The sequence below is a fragment of the Ammodytes marinus genome (assembly GCF_949987685.1).
Source record: "Ammodytes marinus genome assembly, contig: scaffold_249, whole genome shotgun sequence".
Taxonomy (NCBI): Eukaryota; Metazoa; Chordata; class Actinopteri; order Uranoscopiformes; family Ammodytidae; genus Ammodytes; species Ammodytes marinus.
The window spans coordinates 22,501-36,787 of NW_027648566.1; the positions used below are offsets into that span (position 1 = coordinate 22,501).

The following is a 14,287-nucleotide window of genomic DNA, read 5'->3' on the forward strand; positions in this document are numbered from 1 at the left end:
TTTGAAGTTCTACTGAAGTGAGCGTCAAGAGATTGGATGATGAGGGTCATTGTTGTGAAGTTGACTCAATTCCAAAGCCATGAACAGAGCAATCACAAGACACACACACACACACACACACACACACACACACACACACACACACACACACACACACACACACACACACACACACACACACACACACACACACACACACACACACACACACACACACACACACACACACACACACACACACACACACACGCAGGACTGTTGAAAAATGTCACTGGGCCCCCTGTGAGTGTGTATGGGAGCTGCCAAACACATTGAGCTGCTAGATCGCATTAACAAAAGATTACACGTTGTCTTTGTCGCTCCCCTTTCTGTTTTTCCGAACATTTGAGCCATTTCTCTGTCTCTCTCGTCCCCTGATCGCCTGGATTACAAGTTCATTACAGTTAATTACTATCAAGAAATACCACGTGTTGGCTTTAAAGGTGCCACGAGGAACTTTGAAATATTTCTGAAACAGTCTATTTATTTTTTTTCTCTGATGATCATGAATTACATGTAACAGCAAAACGAGACCATTAGTGCAAAAAAAATGCTATTATTATATGGTTTTTCTTAATGCCTTTGTCATGGGTATACAGTACGCTCACCCAGGAACAACAGCTGGCGTAGTAAAAAAACACTACCGCTTTTGTCCAAAGGGGGTGCAAGAATGACCACATACTGAAAGTTCCTCGGAGCAACTTTAAAGCTGGGGTGGAGGATTTGGGGAGAAAATGGCAGTTGGGATAGAGATTTGAATCCAAATACCTCAACCGCTCCACTTGTTCTCTTTGGTCCCTCCCCTATGGTCCCTCCCTGACACGCTCTGCACCAACAAAGTCGTGCCAAAGTGAATGGACAGTCCCAACAGCCAATAAGAACAGAGAATCGGAGCCTCCCTCTGCTGATTGGTCAAAGTGTACAGCTCATGTTAACTTTGACCAATCAGAAATCATATACCCCAGCTTTAACAAATCCAAATATAAAGCTTTAAAATTGCTATAAGGAAGTAAAGGGGCATTTCACACCAGGCGCGGAAGTGTTTTTCAATGAACACATTTTTCCCTAGCTGTTGAAAGCACATGTCAGGGGCCTAACACACACACACACACACACACACACACACACACACACACACACACACACACACACACACACACACACACACACACACACACACACACACACACACACACACACACACACACACACACACACACACACACACACACACACACACACACACACACACACACACACACACACACACACACACACACACACACACACACACACACGCGCACTCTAAAAGCAGACGGAGTACAGGTGTGCCTTTGCAACCCAGTCTCACAGTGAAATGTATGATAGCTACGTTGGTCCACATCGCAAAACGTAGAAGTTTTACAATGACGGCCCTGAAATTGTGGAATGGCTACATTGCTTTCCCCCGTTCATTTTTAATGACCAGCGTCCATGTCACGTGACTGTCAAGTTTTTCTGTGAAAAATAAAAAAAAACATGGCGGACACACTTATTATTCTGGGTGGAAAATATGATATTTTAGGATAGTTACGCCATTAAAAGTGTTTATGAAAACATTTTTAGCGAGAAATGTTCCTTTTACTTTCATAATCTACGCTCGGTGAATGTGTAGGATATTTGGTTTGATAGTTATCACGAAGATTTGTTCAGGTCTCGGCAGACAAATGTTGCACTGCAACATTTGCCATTGTTGCTATGGTGGTGGTTGCTATTGACGCTGAAACCAGCAGCTCGCATGGCGTTTTAAATAATTGCTATAAACCATCGTATTTGCTGATTATGTTATTTTATGTAACCGCGTAATGATGTTCTCATTTAAACTTTTTTTTAAAACGTTTATAAATATTTAGAGCAGGTATGGTAATTCTTTCTTTGGATTTCCGGTTCACCTGAATTTATTATTTATTTATTTTTTACCCGGAATTTATAATAGCACCAAGAAAATGTAAAAGAGAAACAATATAAAAACATGCATTTAAAATCAGTCCAGATTTGTTTTGAGATTGTCTGAAGATTTTTTGGACAAAAAAAGTTCGTGATTGGTAACCCGGAAGTTACTATCCAGAGATAGTATATAAAAGGTTGATTTGAAGCGGTCCGTGTGTGAACATGCTGATGCGGATAGCCCATGCATGAAGACTTCTTCAACGAGATTAGTTGTGACTGAAAAGGAACCCATCACGTTCTTCAGTTTCAATCAAAGCACAATGAGTGAGCTTGAAGATGACGACGCCTTATTTCTGGCTAATATACTCTTGGATGAGTGTAAGGTATGTAGCATATGTTATACGGTATCTCGTTAAAGGTGCAGTGTGTAATATGACATCATCAAGAAAGTTCTACAAAGTTCTAGAATGCAACGCTCCCTGGGTAACCCCACCCCTTTAGAATAATAACAGAAGCTACAGTGGCCTTCAAGGACAAGAACAATTCTACATTTTAAACAATGCACCTGATGACATTCCAACCAACATGGATTCCTCCATAAGACCTGCCTGCTCAATGTACAAAATGTAATATTAATATTTGTAATTCTCCGCTCAGGAGGATAATTCAGATTATTGGCAGAGGTGATTTCACACCAATGAGGACATATTTATGAATGAGGATATTGATTTTAGCTGATACATTACTTACAATGTTACACAGTGTCCCTTTAAATGTAAAAGCTAAAGTAAAGCTAATGTTAGCATTTCTGAATGTTTTTAAGGGTGAATGGTGCAGGTTATGGTCAGATAGCAACAGCTCCTGTGGGATTCTCCTCACGGAACTTTTAATACACATTGACCATATCAAGCCAGTTCTCTACGGCACTATATCTATTAAGCATATTACATGTGTTCAGGAACATAGTCCGAGATTCCTGCCTACACCAACTCATTACAAAATAAAGAATATATAACGGAGACTGTCTTCACTTGTAGACTCAGCTGAGGAGCGAGGAGCACATGCACTTCTTCATGTTCAACATTACATTCCACAACAAACAAAGGGGGGCGCTACCTAGTGGCGCCACATGTTATAAAACTGTCTTAAATATTCCCCCTGTTAATAATAAGGCTGTCCTCAGCCGTACACAGCAGAAGCAACCACGCTAGACTTTTCGTAATACATTACTCCATGGAAAGTTAGCCATTACATACACAGGGCAAGAAATAATGCTCAGCGTACTGATATACAAGCGGACAGAAAACAAAAGGAGGCGCTGGCTACATGTTACAATTTGCATACCTGTAGTCACAGTGGACTTTTCACAACGAGATAGGTGGTGATAAATGTGTTAAGACTTATGTGCCTTAATTTAAATTTTAAGGAGGGTGAACCCATTGCAGAGGGGTCAAAAACCAACATTGTTTGGCTTGAGGAGGACCAGGAAGGGCAACCTCTCCCAAAAAGGAGTAGAGCTGGAGAGAAAAGGAGGCGAGGTTCAACCACTGGTACGTTGTTTGTTTTTAAAATCAATTAATACTTTAATTAATGTTCACGCAAGTTATAAAAAAGATATTCCCACTGTATACTCTTGTAGTTGCATCCGGAAGCACAGCAAGTACTCCATCTACCAGTGGACAGGGGAGTGATACTGGGAGAAACCAAAACTTGGGTAGGTTTTTTCCTATGCTTGTTTCCTCACGTATCATGTGGTGATTTACCCTTGCTTCATAACTAGGGCTGTCAAGCGACTAAAACAAATTAATTACAGACTCTGTGAAAAAAAACAAGCAGGCTTAATGACGCACACACACAAAGGAGGAAAAAGACAGGCATATGGTAGGAAGAGTGAGAGGGGGCGGGTGTCCGTTTAGACGATCACAACTAGCAAACAAAGGTGAGACACGGAGGAAGATTGAGAGATAGGCCTACTGTTTTGAACCTACACTGTTAATTAGGCACCCACTAAATAAATAATGCACAGACACTGCGGAGAATAACATAAGACGTATTCCTACATTCATGCTTATTTGACCGGAGCGGCACATAACACATCCATAGAGCCCTCTCTATGCTTCTTTCTTTACGCATTAATCCCGTGCGGGTGGTGTCCGCAAGATACAGGTGCAGCTCCGCTATCTTCTCACCTCTTTTGCACCGGGTCAAAGGGCACTATTATAGAAGTGCGATTAATCTGCGTTTATTTTTTAAATCGCTGTGATTAATTAATCGAAATTAACGCGTTAATTTGACAGCCCTATTCATAACCTGTACCTTTTTTTTTTTTTTTTTCCTCCCTTCATTTTCAAGGCTCCCTTATCCAAGAGGTACAAGACCTTTTGGGACTTCCTGCTCAAGAACCTCTGTCTTCGCAGTGGAAGGCTAGACAGGCGGCAACCTTAGAAAAATGGACTTTGTTGAGGCCTTCTATGGTGAATCAGATGTTGTCGTCTGAGAAGCCTAAAGAGGGACTTTGCCAACACTGCCGTCTTAATGTTGCAGTAGTGACCTGTCGGGATTGTTTGCCGAGACCACTTCTCTGCGCGGCCTGTGACCTTGCCATACATGATGGTATGGTCCTCCATAACAGAGCATCCATGATAGAGGGTTTTTTCAGGCCACTGCCCCCTTCTACACACATCAAGGAAGATGAGGGAAGAAAATTCTCCTACAACGAAAAAGGTATTTTTTTTAAGCAAAAAAACTGTTAAATTTAAAAAACATGCTTGGTGATGTTTTAAGTTGTATGCCATTGTAAAAACATCCACGTTTCAAATACAGTTGAATCTATAGCCCCTTTTACACAGAGATTGCGGCATATTGACGGAACAACATCACTCCAATATGCCGGCTTTGCTTGCTTCTGTGTTATTTACACAGAACCAAGCAACGCCGGCCTGCTGGCGCATCAGTAGCTCCTTTTACAGTGTCCGGAATGAAAGAGGTGCTTGTAAACAGCGTCAGGTGACGTAAACATTTAGCGCCGCGCCGGTCAGCTGCTTTACAACAACAACACTGGCTGGTGAATTGAGAGCAGAAGTGCTGGAGCTTGCAGTAAGAGGGCCGTATTTTACTGTCCCCACGATGTGCCAGTTGATCTCGCTACGCGCTGAGTCCAACATCACTGGGACTGTTAACCAAACTGACAAAATCAATCCGCTTCACCTCTTGAGTTGTGTTAGCAAAACAGTAGCTCTGTGGCTAACAGCTGAGCCGGAGCCTTCAGTCAGCTGAAGCAGACAGTCTAGCGGGGCGAGCAGACTATTCCCCCGTTACTAGGTTGCTGCTTCTGGATGTACCGAGGTCTAAACGAAAGCTCAGAGGGGACAGAGCTTTCTCAGTTGCCGCTCCTAAATTGTGGAACGAGCTCCCCCTCCATATTAGACAGGCCCCCTCACTGCCCATTTTTAAAACACGTCTTAAAACCCATTTTTACTCCTTGGCTTTCAACCCAGCATGAGACCTTAATTTTGTTTTAGTGTCCTATGGTGTATCTTATTCATTGTGCTTATTAGTTTTATTTGTTTAAATTGTTTTTCTGAATTTTAAATTGTTGTTTTGTTTTTAAATTGTTTTATCTGCATTATGTACAGCACTTTGTTTCAGCTGTGGTTGTTTTAAAGGGCTTTATAAATAAAGTTGAGTTGAGGTCGTATCCTTGGTCGTTCCTATTTACTGGCGTACTACTAGCCTACTACTACTACCATCAAGCTGAACAAGAGCCCTCCGCTGCGGGTCGGGCTCCTGCTTCAGCTTGTCGGTCTTTATTTCTAGCAAGTGACCCGTTCGCTATACTTTATCCCTTACTTAGCCTAGCCTAGCTTTCCCATTGTACAACTTCTCTTGGGCAGAAATAGACTCATACACTCAGCAAAATGAAGCGCGGGGGTTTGGATTGAGCAACGGACCTCATGATCAGATAGATTATACGCCGTTCCTTTTATTTGATGATTTTTACGGGACATCAGGCCACCGTGATTAATGTTAAACACACGTCCTTCAACTGCTAACATGGTCGCATGTTTAGAACATAGGCTATGGAACGTCAAACGCGCCCCTGTTCCGCAACAATAAGCTGGAGCATTTAAACAGAGAGGCGGAACTGATTTGTGTTGGGAATCTTACTACCCCCCCGAGGTAGTAAAATTCCCGGAACAATCTCTCGCACCTTTCTTCCCTCGTTCCGCAACTGTCGCATTTATACAGCAGGGCGGAGGGCCGAAAGGCCGGCATATTCCCGGCTTTCACGGGCTGTGTAAAAGGGGCTTATTATACTTTTTTTCCCCCTTGCTTCCTAGAATGCTTTTTACCCATCATGCTTCCTTGCTGCGATTGCACTGCCGGGCAAACAACTGTTTCCACAGGGAAGCAAATCATATTGATTGGCATGAATGGTAAGAATTTTACAAGCTTTTTTTATATTTTTTTAACTGCTTGTGTATTGGAGTTATTCTTTTTATCTAAAATTTCAGGACGATACAATCTGTCCCTTCCCCTCACGAGCTGCTCCTGTGGGAAGACTTGGCCAGTGGACATGAGTGATCTGGTTCAAAGTGGCTACTGGCCAGCCACAGTCAATTTTGAGACCGTGTATTCAGTGGATTTGTTCACTACATATGAGGATCTCAAGATTACTGCCCCTGGAATGTCGCGTCAAGCTTTTGTGAGCATGCTTGAACAACGCACAAAACTCTTTGGTCGGGTGAGTACGAGATTGAAGTAATTGTACTACTGGAACTGTGCTCTTACAACTTGGAATTAGTTTCAGGCATAGTTTTATCATTTTATAATATATTTTCAATTTCCTTTTTCTATCAGAGTGGTAAGATATGTGGGGACACACTTCAGAGGTCGTTTCTGGAATGGACGTATGCCAAGTTTGAAGTCGAAAAGCTGTCCCAGCTAGAACATTTTCGGTGTCCTGCATGCACACCCTCCATGCTAGCGGTTGCGGTTGATGGGAACCGTAAACTATATCGCTTCAAGAGCCAACCAGGGTGTGTAGAATTGCACTCAATTGAAATTGTAAAGTGTCATACATGGTGCAGTTGTAATTTAATTAAACTTTTTTTTCTTTAAGACCTGATGGATTTTTTGATGGAGTGTTTCTGGCCAAGGATGCCGAAGTGTCGTCCTTTGTCAATTACATCCATGGGACATCAAGACATGTAAAGTTAATTTGAATTTCTCCATATTTTATAACACACATTTGTATGTTTTATGAAGGCTTGTTTTACACTGCTTAACAATTGTATGTATTACTATGATCTCATAAAATATTGTAGAGCCAATATTTTCAGCTTAATGTATGCTGTTCAACTGTCTAAATGTCTGTGTTTGCCTTAATCTGTTTTAGAATCCTGCGAAAGGGAGATGTGGTGCGGGTCAGTGGGTTGCCGCACGAGAGTCTGCAACAAAGTCGGCAAGCAAAATAGATGAGGAAGGTGTTGAAGTTGCTGTTTGCAGACATGGGGTTTTGCTTAAAGGACTAAATATGTTCCGTGGAGAAATATTTGCATACCCGTTGTATCTCCAGCAACATCTTGCCCAACACAATGTGCAGTTTTTCTGCTCAGATGTGGTCTGCAAATACTGGCCATATCTGCAGCGGATTGTGGGCCACTGTCCAGAGCTGCAACACTTGTTGAACATGCGTCCATTTCTCTCCATCATGCATGCTAAAGCACATGCATGGATGTGTGAGGTAATGCGTTACTTTTTTTTTTGTAATTTTTACAAGACAGCATTACTTGTGTTTTTGAACTTTCTTTTTCCTAATTAACTTTAATGTTAATGTGTTGTAGTTGCGATGGGGAGGACGGAATCAAGAAGGAGCAGGGGCAACGATAGGGGAGGAGGTTGAACAAGTTAACAGCTTTCTCTCCCGAGCAGCCATTTGTTCTAAGTACATGTCAAAAGCTGGTGAGTATTTGTTCTGTACAACTAAATTATTGCAGTTTTTCTTTTCCTGGTCTAATACAGTGTGTCTTAAGTTCGCACAGACATGCTTACCATTCAAGCGAGTGGCTGGAACAAGCGGAAGGCAGAAAACCTTGACCAGGCATTGGCCAAAAGATATATCAAGGTACTGACCAGACACATGTAACTGTTTGTTTTGAATTGGGGTTTTCTATGTATTTTGTAACTTTGATAATTCTTTCAACAGACTGTACAAAGGATTGCAGAGGCAAGAGAGGACCTTGCCAAACTAACAACAGAGTGGTCCCTAGAGAAAGACACAGTCCAGCAATGGCTGTTTGATGTTAAACAGTGGACTACGGGTAATGTTTAAAAAATTCTAAGCCGTATTTGGTTCTCTTCTGGTGTGGCTAGCTGAAAGGGGTTTGATTGTAAACGTAAGCTTTTTGTGAATACATTTCGTACTTCTATTCCCAAGGAACAGTCAGTCAAAATGACAAGCAGAAGACGATTGAAGGACTCTATTTGAGCATCAAGCAGCGAAAGTTTCAGCTCTATCGACAGACTGGTGAGACAACAAAATTAATAAACATGTAAAAGTAATATATCATTCTGCCTCTTATCCACTGCCACTGACTTTTTTTTTTTTTTTTTTTTTTTTTTTAATTAGTGTTTCATTAGGCAAGGCAAGTTTATTTACATAGCACAAGGCCATTCAAAGTGCTTTACAGGGGCAAGATTTGAATTCATAAAACACATTATAAAACATTTAAAAGCGAATAAAAGAAGCAAATAAAATTAAAAAATTGCAGGTTAAAATGGAAACAAAAGTCTTCAGACTCGATTTTAAAAGAACTGAGAGTTGCAGCAGACCTCAAGTTCTCTGGGAGTTTGTTCCAGAGATTTGGTGCATAATAACTGAAAGCTGCTTCTCCTTGTTTACTACTAACTCGGGGGACTGTAAGTAGACCTCTCCCAGACGACCTAAGGTCTCTGGACGGTTCGTAACGTATCGGCAGATCAGTAATGTATTTTGGCCCTAAACCATTTAGTGCTTTATAAACCAACATCAGTATTTTTGAAATCAATTATTTGAGTGACAGGAAGCCAGTGTAAGACCTCAGAACTGGGGTAATGTGATCCACTTTTTTGGTCCTAGTGAGGACTCGAGCAGCAGCGTTAGCCAGTAAGTTAGTCATCTTGTAATTGTAGACTGATTAATTTTGTTTCATCTTCTAGATGGCAATAAGCGTAGACATAAACTCAGAAAAAAGATTGTTGAGGAAAAGAAAGCCCTGGAAGATGCCATCACTGAACACAATGCTGTTGCTGGGGAATCTGACAAACTCCCTTCTGCGAGCGAGCTCTTGGCTGAGGACAACTACTCCTGGAAATGGGAATGTAAGTAAACGCATTGAAAGAAACGTACAGTTTTGCTGACAGTCTGCAACCGAGATCCATGCCCGGATGTTATAGTAGTCTACTGCGTGAGTTTAAATATTGAAGCATAATTAGAGTTCTGGCATTGAATTTGTTTAAAAATAAGGCCTTAACTGGTATTAGAATACGCTTTTCAAAAATACTGAGACATGGGAAGTAATATTGTTACCATGATGTTTAAGATAATTTGGTTTGAGGAGATCAACAACATTGGAAAGTGCAAATTCCAATGAGAATTTAGCAGCATGGCTGTGAATAATATGAAGCGTGGCGTATTTTTGAAGGAAGTTATTCAAACTCGGCATAACTGATAACATTTTCCCGCCCTTCTATTTGGAATATTGTAAAGTTTGTTTTAAAGTATTTAAATCCAACTTGATCAAGCTGTAGGAAACATAATATATTCACTACTTGCATTCAAAACACAATTTAAAATAGTTGTGAACAATCAAATTGAATTTGGCAAACTTAAGACTCATAAAAGAACAATTTAACAGATGCCTCAAAGTTGAACATCAATACCAAAATTTGACAAAGAAAATTAGGACCACATTCAAATCAATACAAACACTTAAGGAGGCCTTAAAAGCATTGGATAAAAGTCAAACTCATTCAAGATTGTTGATTGTCATAACATTTTAACTAAATATGGTTTCTTAAACTGGAAAACCATGATCAAACTTGCAGATGTTTTATGTGCTTAAACTGTATATATTTTCCTTCTATGCCATGGGACTGCAGATGAAAAATGGCCTGTATGGCTACATACTGACTTAAGCACTTATTATAGTGCATTGGCCCTTCCTAAATAATCAGAAGACACTTAATAGAAAATTTGCTGATATACAAACCTTGCTATTGTTTGTTTAATGTGTTGAATTGCAGGCCATGGTGATATGGTCCAAAAAAAAAAGGTTTACGACCAGGTAATGCTGCTGACCAGACACGAAGAAGAAGCTGTGATTGTGGTTCGTGAAGTCAAGCAGCACTGGGAGTACATGAGGACTGTAGCCAGAAAGCTTGAAGAGATGTCCTCCCAACTTTCTGATGGCAACATTGGGCAAAGTAAGCACAACTAATTGTTTTTTTTTCTTGAAATTGTCTGGCAATAAGATGGAGGTAATATTTGTATTATACTGTGTATTCTCAGGCAGTACCGAGGCATTGACGGTGAAAGGACGTGAGGGTCTGCTCTGTGTGCTGAAGAGGCGCCTGCACGAAGTACAAGCTCAGCAGGCCATTGCACGTGCAACATACAGAAGCACTTTGGGACTGCAAACTGTGTCTTTGGATGACACCACTGAGGAAGAGGAAAACTACGACAGTAGCTCTTCCACTGATGAAGAACTTTGATGGCAGTGAATGTGCTACAATTGTTTTTGCTAAACCACATCTTCTGTCACAAAATCCTATAGTTGGCTTGCAAATTACAAAAACAAAACACACCACAGCTAGGTTGCGAGCAGACTGATCGACTGTATGCTTTCTGCTCTGTTTTTTTGTATGTATACTCAATGTTTATAATTGTGACTTGGATTTTTTTCTGTGTGGTGTATATAATGTAAAGAATATTTTGGCTTAGTTTCCCTTCTAGCTTGAAAGCTAGCCGTTCGTTTTGTGGAGGTAGATTACATATTGTCTGCAGTGTGCCATCCTAGCACTTGTAACACTTGTAACAGCAAGGTCTCCACTCACTGATTTGAAATTTCAGCACTGGCTTATCTTTTGTAGCCTTAGGTAGGCCTGGTCTCACAACTTCACCTAATAAAGTTAACAAAGAGTTTGACTGAATTTCAGTATTTCCTCTCTGTGAAATCTTTTTTCATTGCAATAAAGGGCAACCTTAATTTCATGCTATTTCCTGTTAGAGGGTTCTCTGGTAAAGTATTATTTATGCCTTTCATAAAAGTCATTGATGTTTGATTATAAGAAGGCCTGCAGACATTTAGATATTTTAACTGATGGCCTAAACCATATGCCATTTGAATAGTAGGTTGTAAACGGTTGACCTTTATGAAGCATTTGCTGTTAAAAGGAATATTCTACATAAAATGTTTTTCCCCATCTTTTCCTAAAACAGAAAATGACATGGTTCAGATGAGATTAGGTGGACCAAGAAAGAAGGTGAAGGCCATTTCAAAAATCTCAAGAGACAGCTATGTTAATGGTACAATTTTAGTAGGTGATTGTAGGGTCATTAAAGCATACCTGGACAAAGAGTAAAATATATATATATAGGTATAGAACTACAACTTGGTGTAATCCTGACATTTAAAGGCAATGCTGTGTTCTTGGTTGGGTGTTAAAGTTCTTCTATGCAGCAATTGTAAAAATCAGTACAGTGATAGTGTATTTACCGTATCTGCAGTCAGAAAGCAGGCATGGGTACAGTTGACACCATACACAAAGTGAAAAATGCAAATGTGAGTAATAATCACTTGACAAAATAGTTACTAAATAACCATGTATAATACATTTAATTTAGAGGCGCCTTTCATGACACCCAAGGTCACCTTACAGAGCATAACATCATAACATCATTAAAAACAAGACATTGTGGAAAAACAAAGCAAACAAGACAGTGACCAGTGGTTGTGTGCGAGTTAGAACAGGTGAGTTTTGAGTTGTGACTTGAAGGTTGTAATGGTGTATGACTATTTTATGTGTGGGGGTAGTGGGTTCCAGAACAATGTGCAAACTAGATTTCCGAAGCCTGATTCACATGGCAACGCACGAGGAAAAAAAGGGCTCAATCCTACCACTTCTCCACTCCTACTGGAGTTATAAATATTAATGAATGCACTAGGCGATGTGGTATGGAAACGTATGGATGGGAATATTATAATATATTGTCAATTCAGAAAGAAAAAGTATAGGCCTATGAGTAGCCTACCTCGGCAAAAAATATTCAAATGTCATGATACAGACATGTGAACTTGCTTGGTTATAATATATAGTCCTATATATGTATATGAACTACAGTAATATTTTTTTATGGCATGATGTGCTATTTGTACTTCATATGCTAGTAGCATCCTCAGAAATAACCTTTCAAACACCTGATCAGCTGTGCGTGTTTGTTTTTTTACTGTTACAGGTGCACACAGGTTCATGGTATATTGCAAAAGTCTCAAATAGTTCATGTTTTGCTTGGTTATCACACATACAAAGTGTAGTACTTGAATAGTAATGGTAATAGTAATAGTTGTATTGATGAGGTTGGACCTCCAAAGTGGTCAGTGGAAGGTACGCCAGGGCCAAGGCTTTGTGGAAGAAATGGCCAAATTAAAACTTAGAAGTGAACAAAATATATCATTGGAAAGGTCCAAATCAGGGGAGTAACATAATGTCAGTCTGAAGACTGTAAGTAACTCCTGTTTTGAACTGCTGACCTCTGAACCCTGAGCATGGTGATTTTTTTTTAAATGCCTGTAATTCTGCTACAGAAGATGCTACGTAAATGGAACCAATTGTTAAAAAGAGATGCCAGCTATGTGAATATGCCTACATGGGTAGAGTCATCAATTGGGGGCACTGTCAAATTGCCAAAACCACAAGTAACTGGTTGACTGACCATGGTATTACTGTGTTGATTGGCCAGACAACTCTCCTGACCTGAAACCCAATTGAGAAACTATGGAGTACTGTCAAGAGGCAGATGATACACACCAGACCCAACAATACAGACGAGCTGAAGGCCTCTATCAAAGCAACCTGGGCTTCCATAACACCTCAGCAGTGCCACAGGCTGATAGCATCCATGCCACCCTGTATTTAGGCAATAATTCTTACAAAAGGGGCCCAAACCAAGTACTTAGTACATATGCATGATTATACTTTCTAGAGGGCCGACATTTCGGTATTTAAAATCATTTTTTTATTGATTTTATGTAATATTCTAATTTTTCTGCTATTTTGAATTTGGGGTTTTCATAAACTGTAAGCCATAATAATCACAATTATAACAAATAAAGGCTTGAAATATATCACTTTGAATGTAATGAGTCTATATAATATATTAGTTTCACCATTTAGGTTGGATTACTGAAATAAATGAACTTTTGCACAATATTCTAATTTTTCGAGTTTCACCTGTACATCTTGTAATCCAAAGTAAATCAATAATATTGTTAATAAACTACAATTCCCATGAGATCAGTCGTGCACTGTGATACACAACGACACCATAGTTGTAGTCTTTCCGGTATGCAAAGAGGTGTATTGATCAGGGTTTTAAAAAGCTATATCTACTGAGTTGATCAAATATTAAGCACAGCCGAATTAGCTATGCCACTGTAAATAGATGTTGTATGTGAACAGAAACTAAAGGTGTTGTTTTATTTCGAATATGTTTTTAGATCTACGCCATACGCCATACGTTTCTCAGTAGGAGTTCTTCCGGTTTGTCCAAAACAAGGTTGGAACTAGGGTTCTAAAAATATAGATCAACGTAATATATTCAATATTTGATGCAGCCGAAACATTTATCACAATGCATGTTTGAGATGACTTTGTAAGGGGAAGTCAAACATGCTTACTTAAATACGAATTCTTAACAAATAGGCCTACCCTATTCTACAAACGCTTTCGGGGTTGCGTTCAATGCCCATCGGCGCGAATTATGTAAATTATTCAAGTGTTAGAAATTAGAGGCCTATATTCATAATCATTAGGAAAAAGGAAGGGCCATGTCCATGTAGTAGACAACATTTATATAGCTGTTAATTCTGGCCAAGGATGGGAACTGACTAGGCTATGGGGAACTAAATAGATTGTAAAAACGCGCAAAGCGGACTAGCGTCGTCTCTATAGCAACGATAGCCAAGGAGAGTTATGGGTAGTTTTGCCCGCGACGATGCTGAGCGCGATTTAGCAAGCAGGCAACGAGCTGAAAACGGGCTGAAAACGAAAATATTCA

The 14,287-nt window shown here is 40.0% G+C and overlaps 1 protein-coding gene across 1 annotated transcript in view; it reads right to left on the minus strand.

Moving 5' to 3' along the window:
* Positions 1 to 4,577, minus strand: part of LOC307270354 (nectin 1b-like) — a gene marked incomplete at both ends in the record, with an annotated part of 24,059 nt that extends 19,482 nt beyond the window's left edge. The window contains one exon of the mRNA XM_080054242.1: positions 4,520 to 4,577. Coding sequence (XP_079910368.1) covers positions 4,520 to 4,577 — 58 coding nt within the window. The remainder of the gene's footprint in view (positions 1 to 4,519) is intronic.
* Positions 4,578 to 14,287: the final 9,710 nt, after the last annotated feature.